The following is a 25,159-nucleotide window of genomic DNA, read 5'->3' on the forward strand; positions in this document are numbered from 1 at the left end:
TGGATGCTTCCAAGAGAAAGTTGGATAGAGCTCTTAAAGATAGCGGAGTCAGGAGATATGGGGAGAAGGCAGGAACGGGGTACTGATTGTGGATGATAAGCCATGATCATATTGAATGGCACCTATTGTCTATGTTTCTATGCTCTTTGGGTGAACTTTTCCCCCTAATTTTCTTTCTCTTCAGCATCTGTGATTGAGAGGCTGCCATTCTTGTCAAGATTATTCCCGATGTTGGGGAAGTCCAGGACAAGGGGTCACAGTTTACGGATAAGGGGGAAATCTTTTAGGACCGAGATGAGAAAAACATTTTTCACACAGAGAGTGGTGAATCTCTGGAACTCTCTGCCACAGAAGGTAGTTGAGGCCAGTTCATTGGCTATATTTAAGAGGGAGTTAGATGTGACCCTTGTGGCTAAAGGGATCAGGGGGTATGGAGAGAAGGCAGGTACAGGATACTGAGTTGGATGATCAGCCATGATCATATTGAATGGCGGTGCAGGCTCGAAGGGCCAAATGGCCTACTCCTGCACCTATTTTCTATGTTTCTATTCAATGAAATGATGAGCAGCAAAATGTTTTATTATCAAAAATTAGCTGAGGAAACAATATTTCACTGAACAAGTCATTAGTCTATGGAAAGACGTTATTATATTAATCAATACATTTTAAGATGATAATAAGGAGAGATCAATACATTTCCTCTTGGTATTAAGAAACAAGGGATGTGTGGTTGGAATCAAGGTATTGGAACCAATAAGGGTTTAGTGGAGGAAAGTGGTGCAGAGGTAAATGATCAGCCTTGAATTTTCGAAGGTAGACAAAAATGCCGGAGAAACTCAGCAGGTGAGGCAGCATCTATGGAGCAAAGTAATAGGTGACGTTTCGGGTCGACACCCTTCCTCAGACTGATGTGGGGGTGGGGGCGGGAAGAAGAAAGGAAAAGGCGGAGACAGTGGGCGGTGGGAGGGCTGGGAAGGGGAGGGGGAGGAGGGAGAAAGCAGGGACTACCTGAAATTGGAGGTCAATGTTCATACCGCTGGGGTTTAAACTGCCCAAGCGACATATGAGACAATTTACAATTATACCAAGCCAATTAACCTACAAACCCGTACTGCTTTGGAGTGTGAGAAGAGACCGGAGCACCCAGAGAAAACCCACGCGGGTCCCGGGGAGAAGGTACAAACTCCGTACGGACAGCACCTGTAGTCGTGATCGAACCCGGGTCTCCGGCGCTGCGAGGCAGTAGCTCTACCGCTGCGCGACCGCCGTATAGACTCCAGTGTCTGCGCCCGTGGTCGGGATCGAACCCGGGACTCCGGCGCTGCGTGGCAGCAACTCTACCGTTGCGCCACCGTGCCCGCTTACCTGCTGAGGCTCATCTTTTAAAGGTGCTTCCCCTCTCTCGGCAGGTTCGATGATGAAGTGAGAGGCAAAGCGGGAGGCTTTTAGCACCATGGCCAGCTCTCCGTCAACCTCCACTGGTTTGTCCTTCTGCAAGACACAAATGAGAAATACGTCCGCAAACAAGGCGTCGCAGTAACTGTGGAAGAACGCAAGCGATATACTGCCCAGTATTCCTGTAACCTCATTCACAATTGTCTATTGGGGCAGCACGGTGGAGCAGTGGTAGAGTTGCTACAGGTCTATAGGGAGATATTGGACAGGCTAGGATACAGGGAGAGATTGGGCAGGCTAGATCTATAAGGAGAATTATTGAATTATCTTATTGAAACATATAAGATTATTAATGATTTTGGACACGCTAGAGGCAGAAAACATGTTCCCGATGTTGGGGGAGTCCAGAACCAGGGGCCACAGTTTAAGAATAAGGGGTAAGCCATTGCAGGTGCAGCAGGCAATGAAGAAAGCGAATGGTATGTTAGCTTTCATAGCAAAAGGATTTGAGTATAGGAGCAGGGAGGTTCTACTGCAGTTGTACAGGGTCTTGGTGAGACCACACCTGGAGTATTGCGTACAGTTTTGGTCTCCAAATCTGAGGAAGGACATTATTGCCATAGAGGGAGTGCAGAGAAGGTTCACCAGACTGATTACTGGGATGTCAGGACTGTCTTATGAAGAAAGACTGGATAGACTTGGTTTATACTCTCTAGAATTTAGGAGATTGAGAGGGGATCTTATAGAAACTTATAAAATTCTTAAGGGGTTGGACAGGCTAGATGCAGGAAGATTGCTCCCGATGTTGGGGAAGTCCAGGACAAGGGGTCACAGCTTAAGGATAAGGGGGAAATCCTTTAAAACCGAGATGAGAAGAAATTTTTTCACACAGAGAGTGGTGAATCTCTGGAACTCTCTGCCACAGAGGGTAGTCGAGGCCAGTTCATTGGCTATATTTAAGAGGGAGTTAGATGTGGCCCTTGTGGCTAAGGGGATCAGAGGGTATGGAGAGAAGGCAGGTACGGGATACTGAGTTGGATGATCAGCCATGATCATATTGAATGGCGGTGCAGGCTCTCCTGCACCGAATGGCCTACTCCTGCACCTAATTTCTATGTTTCTATGTTTCTATTTAGAACGCAGACCAGGAAACACTTTTTCTCACAGAGAGTTGTGAGTCTGTGGAATTCTCTGCCTCAGAGGGCGGTGGAGGCAGGTTCTCTGGATACTTTCAAGGGAGAGCTAGATGGGGCTCTTAAAGATAGCGGAGTCAGGGGACATGAGGGAGAAGGCAGGAACGGGGTACTGATTGGGGATGATCAGCCATGATCACATTGAATGGCGGTGCTGGCTCGAAGGGCCGAATGGCCTGCTCCTGCACCTATTGTCTATTGTCTATTGAGAGGTTAGGCAGGCTATAGGGAGAGGTTGAGCAGGTGCAGGTTGGCTGATGGGTCATCTTACAGAGGTGTGTTAAACCATGAGGGGAATACAATAGACAATAGGTGCAGGAGTAGGCCATTTGGCCCTTCGTGCCAGCACCGCCATTCAATGTGATCATGGCTGATCATCCCCAATCAGTACCCCGTTCCTGCCTTCTCCCCATATCCCCTGACTCCGCTATCTTTAAGAGCACTATCTAGCTCTCCCTTGAAAGCATCCAGAGAACCGGCCTCCACTGCCCTCTGAGGCAGAGAATTCCACAGACTCACAGTATACAGTAGATAGGGGGAGTTCACTGAGTATTTTACCCTGCGTAGGGGCATCGAGAACTCGAGGGAATAGGTATAAGGTAAAAGGTGAAAGATTTAATTTGAGGAGCAACTTATACACACAGAGGGTGGTGGGTATATGGAACGAGCTGTAAGCGGAAATATTTGGGGCAGGTACTATAACTGCATTCAAAAGACATTTGGATAAGTGCATGGGTAGAAAGGTTGAGAGGGATATTGGTCAGGCACGGGACTAGCTTGGATGGGGCATGTTGGTCGGTATGGATGAATTGGGTCGAAGGGCCTGTTTCCATGCTGTACGACTATGCTCTCTAAGCCACTGGCACTTTGGGCCAACTTGCACCAGCCTGCCACCTGCTGGACAGTTACAGAATTAGGAAAAAGGAGGAATTACTGAAGATCAACTCACAGTGCTGGAGTAACTCAGCGGGTCAGGCAGCATCTCTGGAGAACATGGATAGTTGACGCTTCTGGTCGGGACCCTTCTTCAGAAACTTTGTTCTTGTCCCGACCCGAAACGTCACCTATCCATTTTCTCCAGAGATGCTGCCTGACCCGCTGAGTTACTCCAACATTTAGTGCCCATCTTTGGTATAAACCAGCATCTGCAGACGATGTTTCGGGTCAGAGACCCTTCTTGGATTAGTTTGGGTCGTTTGACACATAGAAAAATAGGTGCAGTAGGCCATTTGGCCCTTCGAGCCAGCACAGCCATTCAACAGCTTTCTGGTTAAAGGTACGGTGCTTTAGTAAAGGCACAGTGAGCCAAGGATACAGTGGGCTAAAGGTACAGTGCTTTAGTAAGGGTACAGTGGGCTAAGGGTACAGTGCTTTAGTAAAGGTACAGTGCTTTTTGTTTATATAATAAAGGTGCAGTTTAAAGGTCAAGAGGGAGCAGCTGTTGTGAGTCAGATACCTGATGATTTCTCCCAGCAGTTTCTATTGTATTGTACTTGTATCGGATCCAGGGTAAGGCGGGGGAATGACAGTGTACTGTTCTGGATGTCAGATGTGGGAGGTCATGTTGTCGGATGGCCCTCCAGACGTCCACATCTGCACCAGGTGCAGCGAGATGGGGCTCCTAAGGGACCGTATTAGGATCCTGGAGCAGCAGCTCGATGACCTCTGTCTGGTCAGGGAGAGTGAGGAGGTCATAGAGGGGAGTTATAGGGAGGTGGTCATTCCAAAACCACGGGAGAGAGACATGTGGGTCACGCTAAGGAAGGGCAAGGGGCAGAGGCAGGGACGAGTGAGTACTGCAATGTCGGTACACCTTGCAAATAAGTACTCCTGTTTGAGTATGGATGCACTTGAACCCGAGGGGGACCAATATCCTGGCGGGGAAATTTGCAAAGGCCACTGGGGAGACTTTAAACTAGAATGGTTGGGGCGAGGGACTCAAATAGAGAAAGCTAGTAGACAGAATGGGAGGCAGGAAGCAGAAAAGGGAAGCACTCGGGCACAAGAGGAGAAAGAAAAAAAAGGAAATAAACAGAGAATAAGAGGCGGGGGGTTTCTTAAATGTGCATATTTTAATGCTAGGAGCATTGTAAGAAAGGTGGATGAGCTTAGAGTCTGGATAGACACCTGGAAGTATGATGTTGTGGCGATCAGTGAAACATGGTTGCAGGAGGGCTGTGATTGGAAACTAAATATTCCAGGATTTCGTTGCTTCAGGTGTGATAGAATTGGAGGGGCACGAGGTGGAGGTGTTGCATTGCTAGTCAGGGAAGATATTACAGCAGTGCTTTGGCAGGATAGATTGGAGGGCTCATCTAGGGAGGCTATTTGGGTGGAACTGAGAAGTGGGAAAGGGGTAGCAACACTTATAGGGGTGTATTATAGACCGCCAAATGGGGATCGAGAATTGGAAGAGCAAATATGTAAGGAGATAGCAGATATTAGTAGTAAGCACAAAGTAGTGATTGTGGGAGATTTCAACTTTCCACACATAGACTGGGAAACACATTCGGTAAATGGGCTGGATGGTTTGGAGTTTGTAAAATGTGTGCAGGATAGTTTTTTGCAGCAATACATAGAGGTACCTACTAGAGGAGGGGCAGTGTTGGACCTCCTGTTAGGAAATGAGACGGGACAGGTGGCGGAGGTATGCGTTGGGGAGCACTTCGGGTCCAGTGATCACAATACCATTAGTTTCAATATAATTATGGAGAGGGTCAGAACTGGACCTAGGGTTGAGATTTTTGATTGGAGAAAGGCTAACTTTGATGAGATGCGAAATGATTTAAAAGGAGTGAACTGGGACATTTTGTTTTATGGGAAGGATGTAGAAGAGAAATGGAGGACATTTAAAGGGGAAATTTTAAGAGTACAGAATCTTTATGTTCCTGTTCGGTTGAAAGGAAACAGTAAAAATTGGAAAGAGCCCTGGTTTTCAAGGGAAATTGGACATCTTGTTCGGAAAAAGAGGGAGATCTACAATAATTATAGGCAGCATGAAGTAAATGAGGTGCTTGAGGAGTATAAGGAATGTAAAAAGAATCTTAAGAAAGAAATTAGAAAAGCTAAAAGAAGACATGAGGTTGCTTTGGCAAGTAAGGTGAAAGTAAATCCAAAGGGTTTCTACAGCTATATTAATAGCAAAAGGATAACGAGGGATAAAATTGGTCCATTGGAGAGACAGAGTGGACAGCTATCTGCAGAGCCAAAAGAGATGGGGGAGATATTGAACAATTTCTTTTCTTCGGTATTCACCAAGGAGAAGGATATTGAATTATGTGAGGTAAGGGAAACTAGTAGAGTAGCTATGGATACTATGAGTTTCAAAGTAAAAGAAGTACTGACACTTTTGAAAAATATAAAAGTGGATAAGTCTCCAGGTCCTGACAGGATATTCCCTAGGACATTGAGGGAAGTTAGTGTAGAAATAGCCGGGGCTATGACAGAAATATTTCAAATGTCATTAGAAACGGGAATAGTCCCCGAGGATTGGTGTACTGCGCATGTTGTTCCATTGTTTAAAAAGGGTTCTAAGAGTAAACCTAGCAATTATAGGCCTGTTAGTTTGACTTCAGTGGTGGGCAAATTAATGGAAAAGATACTTAGAGATAATATATATAAGCATCTGGATAAACAGGGTCTGATTAGGAACAGTCAACATGGATTTGTGCCTGGAAGGTCATGTTTGACTAATCTTCTTGAATTTTTTGAAGAGGTTACTAGGGAAATTGACGAGGGTAAAGCAGTGGATGTTATCTATATGGACTTTAGTAAGGCCTTTGACAAGGTTCCTCATGGAAGGTTGGTTAAGAAGGTTCAACTGTTGGGTATAAATGCAGGAGTAGCAAGATGGATTCAACAGTGGCTGAATGGGAGAAGCCAGAGGGTAATGGTGGATGGTTGTTTGTCGGGTTGGAGGCAGGTGACTAGTGGGGTGCCTCAGGGATCGGTGTTGGGTCCTTTGTTGTTTGTCATGTACATCAATGATCTGGATGAAGGTGTGGAAAATTGGATTAGTAAGTATGCAGATGATACCAAGATAGGGGGTGTTGTGGATAATGAAGAGGATTTCCAAAGTCTACAGAGTGATTTAGGCCATTTGGAAGAATGGGCTGAAAGATGGCAGATGGAGTTTAATGCTGATAAATGTGAGGTGCTACACCTTGGCAGGACAAATCAAAATAGGACGTACATGGTAAATGGTAGGGAATTGAAGAATACAGTTGAACAGAGGGATATGGGAATAACCGTGCATAGTTCCTTGAAGGTGGAATCTCATATAGATAGGGTGGTAAAGAAAGCTTTTGGTATGCTAGCCTTTATAAATCAGAGCATTGAGTATAGAAGCTGGGATGTAATGTTAAAATTGTACAAGGCATTGGTGAGACCAAATCTGGAGTATGGTGTACAATTTTGGTCGCCCAATTATAGGAAGGATGTCAACAAAATAGAGAGAGTACAGAGGAGATTTACTAGAATGTTGCCTGGGTTTCAACAACTAAGTTACAGAGAAAGGTTGAATAAGTTAGGTCTTTATTCTCTGGAGCGCAGAAGGTTAAGGGGGGACTTGATAGAGGTCTTTAAAATGATGAGAGGGATAGACAGAGTTGATGTGGATCAGCTTTTCCCTTTGAGAATAGGGAAGATTCAAACAAGAGGACATGACTTCAGAATTAAGGGACAGAAGTTTAGGGGTAACATGAGGGGGAACTTCTTTACTCAGAGAGTGGTAGCGGTGTGGAATGAGCTTCCAGTGGAAGTGGTGGAGGCAGGTTCGTTGGTATCATTTAAAAATAAATTGGATAGGCATATGGATGAGAAGGGAATGGAGGGTTATGGTATGAGTGCAGGCAGGTGGGACTAAGGGTAAAAAGTTATTCGGCACGGACTTGTAGGGCCGAGATGGCCTGTTTCTGTGCTGTAATTGTTATATGGTTATATGGTTAATATGATCATGGCTGATCATCTAAAATCAGTACCCCATTCCTGCTTTCTCTCCCATATCCCTTGATTCCTTTAGCCTTAAGAGCAAAATCTAATAATGCCCCTGTCCCACTTAGGAAATCTGAACGGAAACCTCTTTGCGCTCCACCCAAGGTTTCCGTGTAGTTCCCGGAGGTTGCAGGTGGTTGCCGGAGGTTGCAAGTAGTGGAAGCAGGTACGGAAACTGACAAACACCTCCGGGAACTGCACGGAAATCTTGGGTGGGGCGCAGAGTCTCCAGAGGTTTCCGTTCAGGTTTCCTAAGTGGGACAGGGGCATTACTCTTCTGGGTTGGGTCCATGGGCTTGCAGCAGAGGTGTGGTGGGGAGGGGAGGAGCGGTGGAGAGGAGGGAGGGGGTGGGAGGGGAGTGGGGACAATGAGAGTTGGCAAAGGGAAGAGAAAAGAGAGATAAAGAGAGGGAAGGGAGTGTGAGGAGCAATAAAAGAGAATAAGTAAAGAGGAGGATGAAGGGAAGGAGATATAGGGGGGGATTGGCAGCACAACGTGGAATTATTTGCCACAGACAGCTGTGGAGACCAAGTCAATGGATATTTTTAAGGCAGAGATTGATAGGTTCTTGATTAGTACGGGTGCCGGGGGTTATGGGCAAAGATCCTATAGCGGAGCAAGATAGACCACACCTTCTAAATGCAATGGGCTGACGTGTAGTACGCAACGGAACGGAACGTGGGCCTTTTTCTCATCCATTTCCGTAACGGGACCCGACCCGACCCGACCCGCAGTGTGATCAACGTTGTGGGGGAAAAGTTTGTGCTAATAAATTAAAATTCTGAAAAAGAGGAGAAGATTTTTACCAAATAACTTTTATTTTTACGAGGATGTTTCCGTAACCGGCTTCCGTCTCCGCACTAGTATCTTTGCTCCGCTGTGATGGGATCTTTGGTGCGGAGACGGAAGCCGGTTACGGAAATGGGGCAGAAAATTACACTTGAATCTGCCCATGACCGTACTACGTCTTGTTCGTCGAGTGGGCTATCTTGCTCGCTGTAGGGTCTTTGGTTATGGGGAGAAGGCAGGGGAATAGGGTTAGGAGGGAGAGATAGATCAGCCATGATTGAATGGCGGAGTAGACTTGATGGGCCGAATGGCCTGATTCTGCTCCTATCACTTGGTGGGGAAAGATAAATAAAGAGTTGAACAGTGGGAAGAGAAAATGTTTCAGGTTTGGCAAAAAGGTCTTTGACCTGAAACATTAGCTCTGGTTCTCTTCCCACAGACGTGTGGCTGGAATCAAGTGCTGAGTATTTACAATATATATTATTTTCGATCTTGGATCACCCGAGTTCCCTTGGCCCGCCCGCGGCTGACTTGAACTTTCTTACTTCGAAAGTGTGAACAGAATCGAAGTGCAGTTCCTGCAGGTGGTCGCTGACGGTTCCCTTGTACGTCACGAGCTCTCTCCCCTCGTTCCTCACTGCAGGCAGCTTGAAAAAGCGGTAGGTTCCAGAGGCGTAGCGCACGTTTCCTGGGGACATTAAAAAGCACCGGAGCATCCATGTGTTAGAACAGGGGTGGGCAACCTTGTTCTGCTTAAGGGCCGGGACGCATGTCTGTGAGCGGATGGCGTGCCACGTCTATCACGTGTACACACGGATCCCGCCACGGATGGCCAGGCATCAAATCACGTGTTCACAGGCGGTAGACAAAAATGCTGGAGAAACTCAGCGGTTGAGGCAGCCTTGCATGTCTCACCCGCTGAGTTTCTCCAGCATTTTTTGGCTAGCTTCGATTTTTCCATCGTCTGCAGTTCTTTCTTAAATGTGTTCACAGAAGGTGCGCGGCTGTGCCGGCGGTTTTGCGCAGGGTGCGGTACGGCCAGAGCTCGGCGGGACCGATGATCACGGGGAAAAAAAATCCACCTGCGGTTCGGATGATTTCGGGTCACGGGCCGCATTCGGCCCGGGGGCCGTAGGTTGCCGGCCCCTGTGTTAGAAGATGAAACGTGGTCGATCACCAGGCAACTGGGCAAGGTGTAACAGCATTGAACAAAAGTGACCAAAGGACAGAAAGTGGTCTGCATCTGCAGTTCCTTGTTTAGAAGGGTGAGGGTGGACCTCATTGAAACTTAGTTTAGTCTAATTTAGAGATACAGCGGGGAAACAGGTCCTTCGGCCCACTGGGCCCAGGCTGACCAGCGATCCCCGCACATTAACACTATCCTACACCCACTAGGGACAATTTTTACATTTACCATGCCAATTAATCTACAAACCTGCACGTCTTTGGAGTGTGGGAGGAAACCGAAGATCTAGGAAAAAACCCACGCAGGTCACGGGGAGAAGGTGCAAACTCCGTACAGACAGCACCCGTTGTCAAGATCGAACCCGGGTCGCCGGCACTGTGAGGCAGCAACTCTACCCACTCTACTGCTACCGAAGAGTGAAAGGCTTGGATAGAGTGGGTGAAAGGAGGATGTTTCCACTAGTGGGAGAGTCCAGCACCAGAATTAGCCTCAGAATTAAAGGACGTTCCTTCAGGAAGGCGATGAGGAGGAATTTCTTTAGTCAGAGGGTGGTGAATCTGTGGAATTCATTGCCACAGACGGCTGTGGAGGCCAAGTCAATGGATATTATTAAGGCAGAGATAGATAGATTCTTGATTAGTCAGGGGCTGTGGGGAGAAGGCAGGAGAATGGGGTTGAGAGGGAAAGATAGGTCAGCCATGATTGAATGGCAGAGTTGATTGAACGATGGGCCGAATGGCCTAATTAATGCTCCTATCACTTATGACCTTGTATCAACCAGCATCTGCAGTTCCTTGCATCTGCATATACTAAAGACAAGTGGGTAAGAAGGAACTGCAGATGCTGGTGTAAACCAAAGATAGATGAAAAAAACTGGAGTAACTCAGCGGGACAGGCAGCATCTCTGGAGAGAAGGAATGGGGGGACGTTTCGGGTCGAGACCCTTCTTTGACCCATTTCTTCTCTCCAGAGATGTTGCCTGTCCCGCTGAGTTACTCCAGCTTTTTGTGTCCATAAAGAGAAGTGGGAATGAGTTGTGGAAAGTAATAGAGGGGTGAGAATGAAATGGAGAGTAATACATGTCTGGGGGTAATACAGAGTAATAGATGGAGAGTAATAAATGTCTGGGGGTAATACAGAGTAATAGATGGAGAGTAATAAATGTCTGGGGGTAATACAGAGTAATAGATGGAGAGTAATAAATAGCTTGAATGCAATCGAGGAATGAGATTGAAAGTAATAAATGGCTGGAAGTAATACAAAGTATTCGAGGAATGACATTGAAAGTAACAAATGGCTGGAAGTAATACAAAGTATTCGAGGAATGAGGTTGAAAGTAACAAATGGCTGGAAGTAATACAAAGTATTCGAGGAATGAGGTTGAAAGTAATAAATGGCTGGAAGTAATAATACAATGTAATCTAGGGTTGTGAACGACTTGGAGAGCAGTAAATGGCTGGAAACAATAGAAAGTAATAATGGCCTGGGGTTAGATAGCAACAATAGTCTGGGAATCCTATTTATTTACGACAGAATGATAGATGGCTGCGAGTGTTGTGGAGGAGTATTAGAGGAGTGAGAATGTATCTCTGGGATTTATTTAGCATTGATTCTAGAGTAGTGGAGGATTTGGGGAAAGTTTTAGCGAGCACTTGTGATTGTTCTCTGGAGATAATGGAGATCTGGGACTAAGATCAAGAGGAATTTTGTCTTGAGAGTGAATTCTGGAGAGGTTTGTTATAAGAAGCTCAGAGGGAAGGAGATCAAAGCGGCACGGTGGCGCAGCGGTAGAGTTGCTGCCTCACAGCGCCGGAGACCCGGGTTCAATCCTGACCATGGGCGCTGTCTGTACGGAGTTTGTACGTTCTCCCCGCGACCAGCGTGGGTTTACTCCGGGTGCTCCGGTTTCCTCCCATGCTCCAAAGACGTACAGGTTTGTAGGTTAATTGGCTTCAGCGAAAAATTATAAATTGTCCCTAGTGTGTGTAGGACGGGGCGATCGCTGGTCGGCACGGACTCGATGGGCCGAAGGGCCTGTTTCCGCATTGTATGTCTAAAACAAAATCTAGATCTAGAGAGTGAGGGGCGGGGATCAGTTCCTGGGGAAAATGGAGAATGAGGGCCAGAGGAACTGGATGAGGATGTTGGTCGAGTTTCAGAGAGTAAAGAAGAACAAGGGAGAGAGTACAATACAATACGATAGAACTTTATTTATCCCAGGAGGGAAACTGATCTGCCAACGGTCATAAAAAGACAAAATACATGAAACATGAAATTAAAGTGACAAGTTGAAAGGATTGTGGATGTGCAAAGATTGGGGGGGGGGGTCAGTCTCAGTCGACCCCACGACAGAAGGGGGAGGAGTTGTACAGTTTGATAGCCACAGGGAAGAAGGATCTCCTGTGGCGTTCTGTGCTGCATCTTGGTGGAACCAGTCTGTTGTTGATGGTGCTCCTCAGGTTGGCCAGTGTGTGTCATGGAGGGGGTGAGCTGTATTGTCCGGGATGCTCCGCAGTTTGAGGAGCGGATATCCTCCCCTCCAAGACCAACCTCCCGTCAATCCAACTCCAACTCCGCCCCCAGGATGGAGCTGGCCTTCCTGATGAGTTTATTGATCGTATTGGTGTCCGCGGCCTTCGCCCTGCTGCCCCGGCACACGGCAGCGTAGAATATGGCGCTGGCTACCACCGACTGCGGCATCTCACTGCATACGATGGGCGGCGCGACTCTTGTCAGCAGCGGCCTCTGCAGTCCGTCTGTGTTTTTTTTATTTTTTGTCTCGTTTTTATGTCGTTTTTGTTATTTTCTTGTTGGGGTATGTGTGTGGGGGGGTGGGGGTAACTTTAAAATCTTTCCCTGCACGGGAGACACGACCTTTTCTTTGTCGGGTCTCCGTTGTCGTTGGGGCTGCAACGTGGAGCTGCCGACTACTCACCTCACCGTCGCGGGGCTGGCCGAGTCCGGAGCGGGTGGAGCGGTGGTGGAACGCTGCTGCCACCCGCCCTCCGGAGTTTCGGAGGCTGCAACTGCGGGTTTGGCGGACGGCGGCACCTGGGAGCCCGCGGGTCCCTGCTGGGTGACCGCTTTTCGGGGCTTCTGCAACGGCGACTTCTCCCGCCCGAGTTGCGGGGTTGAAGAGCACCTGGAGCGGGGCCTTACAGCACCGCCCCGCGCGGCTTGGAATGGCCGCGGGACTTTGCGAGCGCACGCCGGGGGCTCCAACACCAAGACCCGGTGTGCGACCTTGCATCACCCGGCGTGGCTTTAATGGCCGCGGGACAATCGCCATCGCCAGCCGGGGGCTTTGACTTTGACTCTGACATCGGGGGGGGGGGGGGGGGGGGGGGGGGGGGGGGGGCAGTGGAGAGATAATTTTTTTTTGCTGTGTTGTGTCTCGGGTCTTTTTGTTTTGTAATGTATGGCTGCAGAAACGTCATTTCGTCTGGACCTCAAGGGGTCCAAATGTCAAATAAATTGAATTGAATTGAATTGAATGTTGAAGGAGCGGAGCCTTCTCAAAATGTACAGCCGGCTCCGTCCCTTCTTGTCCAGGGCCTCAGCGTTCCTGGACCAGTCCAGTTTACTGTCCAGGTACACTCCGAGGTATTTGTACTCCCTGGTAAACTGCACATCCACACCATTGATGGAGACAGGGGACAGAGGTGCAAAGGGCCTGTCCCACTTGGCAACTGCCGGCATCATTGACTGACGTATCAGGTCACCGTAACATTTGTGGCGTGATACAGCGCGACGCGGCGTGATGACGTATTGGCGGGCGGTGATTTTTCAAGTGTCGCAACATTTATTTAGTCCCCGCTGGATTTTGAAATGTTCAAAATCTTTTGGCGACACTGATATGACGCCGGCAGTCACCGAAAAAAAATCGCCAAGTGCGGCAGGCCCTTAACAGGGTGAGAAGGAGTTGTTTATTGGGAGTCAGAACATGGGAAAGGCACGGAATGATATTTACCGGTTTGTCGGAGGAGTTCCGGCTTCTGAATGTTGATGTGGCTGGCGGTGACCAGGTAAGGTGTGCTGAAGCCCACAGACTTCACCAGCCTGATTAAATCCTTCCAATACAGGGCTCCCGCCAGTCCCTCCCCTTCCGCAGGTACAGAAATAGAAAAAGATGCAATTGATTAGAACCTTTCACATCATTCAAGTACATCCCGTGCAACTTACAGCTAATAAGGCAGCTCTCTGACGCAGTCATAAGGTCATATGTGATAGGAGCAGAATTAGGCCATTCGGCCCATCAAGTCTACTCCGCCATTCAATCGTGACTGATCCACCTCTCCCTCCTAACCCCATTCTCCTGCCTTCTCACCATAACCCCTGACACCCGTACTAATCAAGAATCCATCTGTCTCTGATTTTAAAATATCCATTGACTTGGCCTCCGCAGCCTTCTGTGGCAAAGAGTTCCACAGATTCACCACCCACTGACTAAAGAAATTCCTCCTCATCTCCTTCCTAAAAGAACGTCCTTTAATTAAAAGTAACATTAGCTAATTTATAGATGACACAAAGCTGGGTGGCAGTGTGAACTGTGAGGAGGATGATATGAGGATACGGTGATTTGGACAAGTTGGGTGAGTGGGCAGATGCATGGCAGATGCAGTTTAATGTGGATAAATGTGAGGTTATCCACTTTCGTGGCAAAAAAAGGAAGGCAGGTTATTATCTAAATGATGTCAAGTTGAGGATCCTTGTTCATCAGTCATTGAAAATAAGCATGCAGGTACAGCAGGCAGTGAAGAAAGTGAATGGCATGTTGGCCTTCATAACAAGAGGAGCTGAGCATAGGAGCAAATGGGTCCTCCTGCAGTTGTACAGAGCCCTAGTGAGACCACACGGAGTATTGTGTGCAGTTTTGGTCCCCTAATTTGAGAAAGGACATGTGTGTGTGTGTGTGTGTGTGTGCGCGCGTGCGTGCGTGCGTGTGCGTGTGTGTGTGTGTGTGTGTGTGTGTGTGTGTGTGTGTTTGTGGTGGAGATGTGTGTGTGTGGTGGGTGTGTGTGGGGGGTGGAGTGGGTGTGGGTGTGTGTGTGGGTGTGTGGGTGTGAGTGTGGAGTGTGTGTGGTGTGTGTGTGTGTTGTGGTTGAGTGTGTGGGTGTGGGTGTGTGTGTGTGGGTGGGTGGTGTGTGGTTGTGTGTGTGGGGGGGGTGGTTGGGGGGGGGTGGGTGGGGTGGGTGGGGGTGTGGGTGTGGGTGTGTGGTGTGGTGTGGTGTGTGTGTGTGTGTGTGTGTGGTGTAGTGCGGGTGCGGGGTGAGTGGTGCGGTGTGTGAGGGTGCGGGTTGCGGCGTTGAGGGTGCGTCGTGTGTGTGCGCGTGTGTGTGCATGTGTGTGATGATTGAATGGACACGATGGGCCGAATGGGGGCAATTTACAGAGGGCCAATTAATCGTACAAACTGCACATTCCGCTCCACATGGGCGGTTTGATCCCGACTACGGGTGCTGGCTGTACGGAGTTTGTACGTTCTCCCCGTGAAGGCGTGGGTTTTCTCCGAGATCTTCGGTTTGCTCCCACGCTCCAGACATACAGGTATGTAGGCTAATTGGCTTTGGTCTAAATGTAAAACAATTGTCTCCAGTGGGTGTAGGATAGCGTTAATGTGCGGGGATCGCTGGTTGGTGCGGACCCGCTGGGCCGAAAGGGCCTGTTTCCGTGCTGTATCTCTAAACCAAACTAAAGACACACAGACAGCACCCGAGGTCAGGATCGAACCTGGGTCTCCGGCGCTGTGAGGCGGTGGCTCTATAAGTGGACTACACAATAGTGACCGTTACCCCAGAGTCGGGCATCCTTCTTCAGTTCTTCATCCACAGGCTCACTGGCGTACATGTCACTGAAATACATTTCTCCGCCTTCCTGTAACAAACAAAATATTGCCTGGAATTTAATATTCACCACTGGTTCTAATTCACGATCACAATTCACAGGCACCAAGGCATTTTGTTCATGTGACATTAAATATGCATAGATCGGGACAGCACAAGAATGGGGTTTGGAGGGTGAGATAGATCAGCCATGATTCACAACAGACAATAGGTGCCGGAGTAGGCCATTCGGCCCTTCGAGCCAGCACCGTCATTCACTGTGATCGTGGCTGATCATCCCCAATCAGTACCCCGTTCCTGCCTTCTCCCTGAAGAAGGGTTTTGGCCCGAAACGTTGCCTATCTTCTTCACTCCATAGATGCTGTTGCACCCGCTGAGTTTCTCCAGCATTTTTGTGTACCTTCGATTTTCCAGCATCTGCAGTTCCTTCTTAAACACTTCTCCCTATATCCCCTGACTCCTCTATCTTTAAGAGCCCTATCTAGCTCTCCCTTGAAAATATCCAGAGAATCGGCCTCCACCGCCCTCTGAGGCAGAGAATTCCACAGACTCACAACTCTCTGTGTGAAAAAGTGTTTCATCGTTTCCGTTCTAAATGGCTTACCCCTTATTCTTAAACTGTGGCCCCTGGTTCTGGACTCCCCCCAACATCGGGAACATGTTTCCTGCCTCTAGCGTGTCCAATCCCTTAATAATCTTCTAAGTTTCAATAAGATAGCCTCTCATCCTTCTAAACTCCAGAGTGTACAAGCCCAGCCGCTCCATTCTCTCAGCATATGACAGTCCCGCCATCCCGGGAATTAACCTTGTAAACCTACGTTGCACTCCCTCAATAGCAAGATTTGAATGGCAGAATAGACTTGATGGGCCGAATGGCCCAATTCTACGATCACTTATGACCTAAGAACGGGTGGGGCTGAGGGCAGCATGGTGGCGCAGTGGTAGAGTCACTGCCTTACAGCGTCAGAGACCCAGTTTAGTTCATCGTCAAATGTAGCGAGGTACAGTGAAAAGCTTTTCTTATGAAACGCTTTGACTTGTGTGCCTGTGAGCCTCAGTGGCTCAGAATCTCCTGCAATATTTTTCAAGTGCTCTATTTTCTTAGACACCACCAATTTGTCCAAGGGAGTTCTAACAAACTATCATCGTGAACATAAACATTTTGTGAAACTGTGTGCTGAAGAAACATGTAATTTTAACTCAGATAGTCATTATCTGCTTAATGCTTGTGAAAGCCAACCAAAGTCTCTGAGCTATACCGTCTCTTGAGGGATTACAACTGAACTGAGTACAGGAATATTTAAGAAAGAACTGCAGTTGCTGGAAAAATCAAAGGTAGACAAAAATGCTGGAGAAACTCAGCGGGTGAGGCAGCATCTATGGAGCGAAGAAGCCCGGCGATCGTTTGCCCCAGGCCGAGCTCGGCGATCGTTTGCCTGCTTCTGCTGCTGTTGGAGGTGAGACGTTGCGACGCGCCAGGGTCTTGGGCCTGTCCCACTTTGGCCGTCAGTTACGCGACAGGCCGTTGGTGTGCGAAGATTTCGTTCGCGACAAAAATTTCGGAGCCCCGCGCGAAGTCGCGCACAACTACATACCCCTCCGCGCACCTCAGTGGGACCGGTCAGCGCGGCCATACGATGCCCGTGCTCGTCGTCGCGTAATTTGCGTGCCAAGGACACGTAAGTGGGACAGGCCCTTAAGAGTCAAGTCAAGTCAAGAGAGTTTTATTGTCATGTGTCCCAGATAGGACAATGAAATTCATGCTTGCTGCAGCACAACAGAATATTGTAGGCATAAATACAGAACAGATCAGTGTGTCCATATACCATTGAATAGTTATAGTTCAGAGTTTGTTTGAAGTTGTGCTTAATATGGCTGTGGGGAAGCAGCTATTTCTGAACCTGGATGTTGCAGATTTCAGGCTCCTGTACCTTCTAACTGATGGCGGTGGAGAGATGAGTGTGTGGCCAGGATGGTGTGGGTCCTTGATGCTGCTGCCAGCCTTTTTGAGGCAGCAACTGAGGTAGATCCCCTCGATGGTGGGGAGGTCAGAGCCGATGATGGACTGGGCAGTGTTTACAAGCGTTTCGGGTCATGATCCTACAGGTCTCAACCCGAAACGTCACCTATTCCTTCGCTCCGTAGATGCTGCCTCACCCACTGAGTTTCTCCAGCAGTACAGGAATATACACTCCCCTACCTACGTGAGGCTAATGGGTCTGTCCCACTAAGGCGATTTTATAGGCAACTACAGGCGACTGGTTTGTCGCCACATGTTCGCCAGTGTTCACCGGGAGTCGTCTCCTCAGTCGCACAAAAAGTCGTAGCGTCTATCCGGTCGCTGCTAAATTTTCAGCATGTTAAAACATTCTCGGCCACAGTGGGCTTGACGCCAATGAGCGTAGCTTGACTTCTCCTGACGTGGGTGCTGTCGTAGGTTGTCGCCAGGATGACGTAGGTTGCCGCCGGTTTCTCGGCGACCTGCTACGACTATGGCAGTTGTCTGCTTCTCCTCTCTTACTGAGGCTCTATAAGGCGCTGGTCAGGCCGCATTTGGAATACTGTGAGCAATTTTGGGCCCCATATCTGAGGAAGGATGTGCTGGCTCTGGAGAGGGTCCAGAGGAGGTTTAGGAGAATGATCCCAGGAATGAGTGGGTTAACACAGGATGAGCGTTTGTCGGCGCTGGGCCTGTACTCGCTGGAGTTTAGAAGAATGAGGGGGGGGCCTCATTGAAACGTGCAGAATAGTCAACGGTGTGGAGAGGATGTTTTCACCAGCAGGAGGGTGGGTGAATCTGTGGAATTTTTTGCCACAGAAGTCTGTGGAGGCAAAGTCAGTGGATATATTTAAGGCAGAGATAGATAGATTCTTGATTAGTACAAATAAACTAGTGGAGGAATATACACTCTCCAGCCGACCTAAGCCTAAGCGTTATGTTGGTGAACTGGAACTCCAGCGACCTTGATTATTGATCTGGAAGCATGGGTTCAAATCCCACCAGGATTTAGTTTCAATTAATTAATTAAATCTTGAATTGGAAAAACCAGCATCGCCCGTGTAAACAGCAGCTGCTTGTACAAAGCCCTTCTCTCCCCTCGCAAGGACATTAGTGAGTGAGAACCAGCCATCCATAACCCTCACTGAACTGTACGTGACACCTGACCTGAAGCAGTGCAATGGAGGGAGTGCAGCGTAGGTTTACAAGGTTAATTCCCGGGATGGCGGGACTGTCATATGCTGAGAGAATGGAGCAGCTGGGCTTGTACACTCTGGAGTTTAGAAGGATGAGAGGCTATCTTATTGAAACTTAGAAGATTATTAAAGGTTTGGACACGCTAGAGGCAGGAAACATGTTCCCGATGTTGGGGGAGTCCAGAACCAGGGGCCACACAGTTTAAGAATAAGGGGTAAGCCATTTAGAACGGAGACGAGGAATCACTTTTTCTCACAGAGAGTGGTGAGTCTGTGGAATTCTCTGCCTCAGAGGGCGGTGGAGGCAGGTTCTCTGGATACTTTCAAGAGAGAGCTAGATAGGGCTCTTAAAGATAGCGGAGTCAGGGGATATGGGGGAGAAGGCAGGAACGGGGTACTGATTGGGGATGATCAGCCATGATCACATTGAATGGCGGTGCTGGCTCGAAGGGCCGAATGGCCTACTCCTGCACCTATTGTCTATTGTCTATTGACACTGCATCTTATAGAGGTGTATAAAATCATGAGGGGAATAGATCAGGTGAATGTATATAGGGTGAATATACTGAACGCTTTTCTCGTTTATTATATTGTTTACAGTGCACTATGTTTACATATTCTGTCGCGCTGCTGCAAGTAAGAATTTCATTGTTCTGTTTGGTTCATATGACAATCAAACATTCAAAGGTTTCAAAGGTCTTTTATTGTCACGTGTACCAATTAAGGTGCAGTGATGTGCGAATTACTCTTGACTCTCTTGAGAGTACTTTGATTATTACAGGTGCCGGAGGTCATTGGGCGAAGGCAGGAGACATAGAAACATCGAAAATAGGTGCAGGAGTAGGCCATTCGGCCCTTCGAGCCTGCACCGCCATTCAATATGATCATGGCTGATCATCCAACTCAGTATCCCGTACCTGCCTTCTCTCCATACCCCCTGATCCCTTTAGCCACAAGAGAATGGGGTGAGGAGGGAGAGATAGATCAGCCACGATTGAACAGCAGAGTAGACTTTAAGAATGTTTAAGAAAGAACTGCAGATGCTGGAAAAATCATCGGTAGACAAAAATGCTGGAGAAACAAGATGCTGCCTCACCCGCTGAGTTTCTCCAGCATTTTTGTCTACCTGCTGAGTAGACTTGATGGGCCGAATGGCCTAATTCTTCTACTATCACGTATGATCTTATGATCACATCGAATGGCGGTGCTGGCTCGAAGGGCCGAAAGGCCTACTCCTGCACCTATTGTCTATTGTCTAAATTCCAGCAAATACAAGCCCAGTCGATCCATTCTTTTCTATCCATGTGTCTGTCCAAATGTCTGTTAAATGTTTTTTATAGTACCGACCCCAACTACCTCCTCTGGCAGCTTTTTCTATATTTCCATCACCCTCTAAGTGATGCATAACGCATGCCCTTTGGTCAATGATGATCCTTTAGAGTTACCGAGCCATCCGGTAGGAACAGGGCCTTTGACTGTCTGAGGCCTTAGCAACCATCAATACATGCAACTGGCCACTAGAGAGCAGTCCTGAGCTACTTTCTACCTCATTCGAGACCCCAGGGCTATCTTTGAATGGACTTTATCTTGCACTAAACATTATTCACATTATGTCCGTTATCATGTACACTGCGGATGGTTCAATTGTAAAAAATGTGTTATAGTTTAGAGATACAGCGCAGAAACAGGCCCTTCGGCCCACCGGGTCTGCACCGACCAGCGATCCCCGCACATTAACACTATCCTACACCCACTAGGGACAATTTTCACATTTACCAAAGCCAATTAACCTGCAATCCCGTACGTGTTTAGAGTGTGGGAGGAAACCAAAGATCTCGGAGAAAAACCCGCGCAGATCACGGGTGGGGGGGGAGAACGCACAAACTCCGTACAGACAGCGCCCGTGGTCGGGATCGAACCCTGGTCTCCGGCGCTGCATTCACTGTAAGGCAGCAACTCTACCGCTGTGCCATCGTGACCACTAACCAGTTGGCACGCAACAAAAGCTTTTCACTGTACCTCGGTGCATGTGACAATGAACTAAACTCAACCAGACTTGTAGTCTGGTCACATTTCCTTCTCCTCGATACCCATCAACTCACAACACACTCCGCCATTCAGCTGTCTTCTCCTGTGTCTCCATCGCGGGTGTAAATCTACCATCTCTATTTTCTCCCCAAATCAACTTTACTCCTGATAAAAAGTATCTACAAAACAATCTGTGCAAAAACTCTTCAGTCATTCTCAGACTATGCTTTCAGGAGTGTCATACTCAGTAGTGTTCGTGCCTGTAATAGAGTCCGACAGCAGGGGAACAAAGTCAAAATCAATTTTATTCGGCACATGCACCCGAAGGTGCAGTGATATGAATTTGCCAGCAGCGATACACTTAAAAAGAACACACAATACACAATAAGATTCAAGAGCGGAACGCACTATCAAAACATGGAGGACCCGGGGGACACCATTTTTTGGCGGCCGCGCGCGTATGCGCACAGACACACGCGCGCAAGGCTTCGGAGGCTCAATCCAGCGCTAAATACAACTCAACCGTGCCTGTCTCACCAGGTTAACCAACAGCCCTGTCTGGACTGACGGGATACCAGCGCTGCTTCTCCGCGCTGGCCATATTTCCCGCAAGCCCAGGCAGGTTAACCTGGTGGGGATGTCCCCCACCTCTCAAAACATGGGGGGGACGTGTCTATTCTGACCCCCCCGGGGTTTTCCGTCCCTGATAAGATTTAACACTAACATCTCCCACAGCATTCTTCACTGTGGTGGAAGGCAACAAAGTTCAGTCATTCCTCCTCCTGACCCATCGTGGTCGGGGCCACGAACCCTCCGTAATCGCCGCCACGGATGGCCCGATATACAGGCCCTCTCGTCGGGATGATCAAACCTCTGACATCGGGACGGTCAATTTGGCCATTTGGTCCACTAGTCCCACCTGCCTGCGTTTGGCCCATATCCCTCCACACCTATCCTATCCATGTACCTGTTCAAATGTGTTTTAAACATTGCGATAATACCTACCTCAACTACCTCCTCCGGCAGCCCCTTCCTTACACCACCCACCCTTGGTGTAAAAATGTTGCCCCTCGGGTTCTCATTAAATCTTTCTCCCCTACACCGCAAAGCAGGGGGTCGGCAACATACGGGCCCCGGGCCGAATGCGGCCCGTAACCCAAAATCATCCGGCCCGCAGGCGGATTTTTCTTCCCGTAATTATCCGGCTCCGCCGAACTCTGGCCGTACCGCATCCTGCGCAAAGCTGCCGGCACGGCCGCGCACCTTCTGTGAACACGTTCCAGCGGATGCTGGAAAAATCGAAGGTGGACAAAATGCCGGAGAACCTCAGCGGGTGAGACATGCAAGGATTGCACGAGGCTGCCTCACCCGCTGGGTTTCTCCAGCATTTTTGTCGACCTTCCGTCAACACGTGATTTGATGCCTGCTATCCGGGGCGGGATCCATGTGTACACGTGATAGATGTGGCCCGCCATCCGCTCACAGACATGCGTCCCGGCCCCCACGCAGAACAAGGTTGGCCACCCCTGCCGTAAAGACTGTCCTTAGACAAAACCCCCTTGCTATTCACGAGGCCACCTGGGGCGCTATCCCTTCCCTTGTTTGAGGAGTGGCCCCATCGGACTGCCCCTCAATGTCCAGCCGTGGAAGACTGTGGTCCTCCACAGAGGATGTTCTGTATGCATCGTAAGAATCCAAAGAATCTAATATTTAAAAAAATTGTGCCTTGCACGCACCGACCTTAAGGACGCGGTGAGCTTCCTCGAAGACGGCCATCTTGTCCCCGCACAAGCAGATGACGCAGTTCGATCTGAAGTAAAATTTGAACAATCTGAGTAGTTTAGTTTAGAGATAATTCACTTTAGTTTAGATAGACACAAAAGGCTGCAGCGAATGCAGCACCGGCGACCAGGGTTCGATCCCAATTACGGGCGCTATCTGTACGGAGTTTGTACGTTCTCCCCGTGACCTGCGTGGGTTTTCTCCAAGAGCTGCGGTATCCTCCCACATTCCAAGAACAGCACATCATATTTCGTTGGGTAGCTTACAGCCCAGCGGTATGAACATTGACTTCTCTAACTTCAGATAGCCTCATACCCTTCATCCCCTCTCCCCCCCCCCCACTTCCCAGTTTTCCCACCATTCCCACTGTCTCCACCTGCATTCTTTCTTTGTCCTACCCCCTCCCATCAGTCTGAAGAAGGGTCTTGACCCGAAACGTCACCAATTCCTTTTCTCCACAGATGCTGCCTCGCCCGCTGAGTTTCTCCAGCATTTTGTGTCTACCTTTAATATTCCCTCCATGGCTAAAAGGTTCTGATTGTCTATCCTGTCTACGCCGCTCACCATTTTATAAACTTTATTGACTTATTTTGCCTTACAGAACTTACACTAAAAGATCATAGCTGTTGTATCGAATCCCAGCCTCTCCCAATTTTTCAATATAACCCTGGACAAAATCTGTGTTTGTTTCCTTGTATCCAAACTTCTCCTGGTGGTACGAAACATACTTCCTCGAGATTTGGATCTGGAACAGAAACGTGGAGAAATGGAAAAGGTTAGATAAAGAGTGAAGCGTAGGGCGGCCACGGTGGTGAAGCGGTAGAGTTGCCGCCTCACAGCGCCAGGGACCCAGGTTCAATCCTGACTACGGGTGCTGTCTGTACAGAGTTTGTACGTTCTCCCCGTGACCACGTGGGTTTTCTCCGGGTGCTCCGGTTTCCTCCCACACTCCAAAGATGTGCAGGTTTGTAGGTTAATTGGCCTCGGTAAAATTGTAAACGTATCCTAGTGTGTGTGTGTGTGTGTAGTGTGTAGTGGGTCAGCACTGATTCGGCGGGCCGAAGGACCTGTTTTCGCGCTGTATCGCGACTCCGCACCGACCAGCGATCCCCGCACACTAACACTATCCTACACACACTGTGGACTATTTACACTTATCCCAAGCTAATTAACCTACAAACCTGTACGTCTTCGGAGTGTGGGCGGAAACCGAAGATCTCGGAGAAAGCCCACGTGGTCGCGGGGAGAACGTACAAACTGCGTACAGACAGCACCCGTAGTCGGGATCGAACCCGGGTCTCCAGCGCCGCAAGCACGGTAAGGCAGCAACTCTACCGCTGCGCCACTGTGCTGTCACTTGCCTGCATTAGTTCCATATCCCTCAATGCCTTGCACATTCCGGTCCCTATCCAGATACTAGATGAGTACCCCCTGCCACACTGGTTTAAAACCTCTCTGCGTTTCCTCTTAAAGGCCTGTCCCACGAGCATGCGACTGCATACGGCAAGCGCGAACAAACCGGAAGCGGGGGCCGCGCGGAGGTTGAGTGATCCCGTACGAGTTGACGTGAAGTTCGAGCGAAGGCGTGCGGTGTCAAGACGCTGCGTACGCCGTCAAGACGGTGCATACGCCAGTCGAGGCGCTGCGTACGGCCTCAATGCGGCTGCGGGCCGGCAGGCCGTTGCCGCACAGAATTTTTGGACAGTGTCAGTTTTTCGGAGCCCCGCGCGATGTCGGGACCAGCTCCGCACAACTCCATACGGCTCCGACGATCGAAGTGGGACCGGCCCCGCGAGGCCGTACGGCTCAAGCGACCACGTAATGTCGCGCTCGCCGCATGCAGTGGGACCGGCCCTTTATCCTCTTATGATTTTCTCCCTTCATAATTGTCCTTGAATTTCTTTGCTTAACTCTAACCTTGGACGTTGATATGTTAATGAACAGAGGCGGAGTGGTGAGGCTGCAGAGAATGGAGTTCAAATTGAAGAAGGTTCATCACAGAGGTCAAGTTATGTTAAAAAAGTAGTTTACTCTGCATTAACATCGATATAATTGCAACAGTGACTGCACTTTACCAATCATTTCAGTGCCAGTGAAGTGCATTAAAAATGCGATATGTATTTGCTTCACTGTTGCAATAGATTACTGCATGCATTCATTACTGCAAGTTTGGATTCAGCTGCAATGCTTCCTAGAGTTGAATAGCTCACAGACGAGTCATTGTACTTTGAGAGATGCAGCGTGGACACAGGCCTTTCGGCCCACCGAGTCCGGGCTGGTCATTGATCACCCCGTTCACACTAGTTCTATGTTATCTCACCTTATCACCGTACACTAGTTCTGTCCTACACACTAGGGATAATTTACAGAAGTCAATTAACCTACAAACCTGCAATAGACAATAGACAATAGGTGCAGGAGTAGGCAATTCGGCCCTTCGGCCCTTCGAGCCAGCACCGCCATTCAATGTGATCATGGCTGATCATCCCCAATAAGTACCCCGTTCCTGCCTTCTCCCCATATCCCCTGACTCCGCTATTTTAAGAGCCCTATCTAGCTCTCTCTTGAAAGTATCCAGAGAACCGGCCTCCACCGTCCTCTGAGGCAGTGAATTCCACAGACTCACCACTCTCTGTGAGAAAAAGTGTTTCCTCGTCTCCGTTCTAAATGGCTCACCCCTTATTCTTAAACTGTGGTAGACAAAAATGCTGGAGACACTCAGCGGGTGAGGCAGCATCTATGGGGCGAAGGAATA

The 25,159-nt window shown here is 48.8% G+C and overlaps 1 protein-coding gene across 1 annotated transcript in view; it reads right to left on the bottom strand.

The window, feature by feature from the left end:
- LOC116980290 (arsenite methyltransferase-like) overlaps positions 1-25,159 on the bottom strand; it is a 40,472-nt gene that overhangs the window by 9,977 nt on the left and 5,336 nt on the right. The window contains exons 4-9 of the mRNA XM_033032370.1: positions 23,013-23,149; positions 22,363-22,432; positions 15,349-15,430; positions 13,527-13,658; positions 8,916-9,058; positions 1,366-1,491 (exon numbers count right to left, since the gene is read on the bottom strand). Of these exons, the coding sequence (XP_032888261.1) occupies positions 1,366-1,491; positions 8,916-9,058; positions 13,527-13,658; positions 15,349-15,430; positions 22,363-22,432; positions 23,013-23,149 (690 nt within the window). The remainder of the gene's footprint in view (positions 1-1,365; positions 1,492-8,915; positions 9,059-13,526; positions 13,659-15,348; positions 15,431-22,362; positions 22,433-23,012; positions 23,150-25,159) is intronic.

The sequence above is a fragment of the Amblyraja radiata genome, chromosome 14, assembly GCF_010909765.2.
Source record: "Amblyraja radiata isolate CabotCenter1 chromosome 14, sAmbRad1.1.pri, whole genome shotgun sequence".
Taxonomy (NCBI): domain Eukaryota; kingdom Metazoa; phylum Chordata; class Chondrichthyes; order Rajiformes; family Rajidae; genus Amblyraja; species Amblyraja radiata.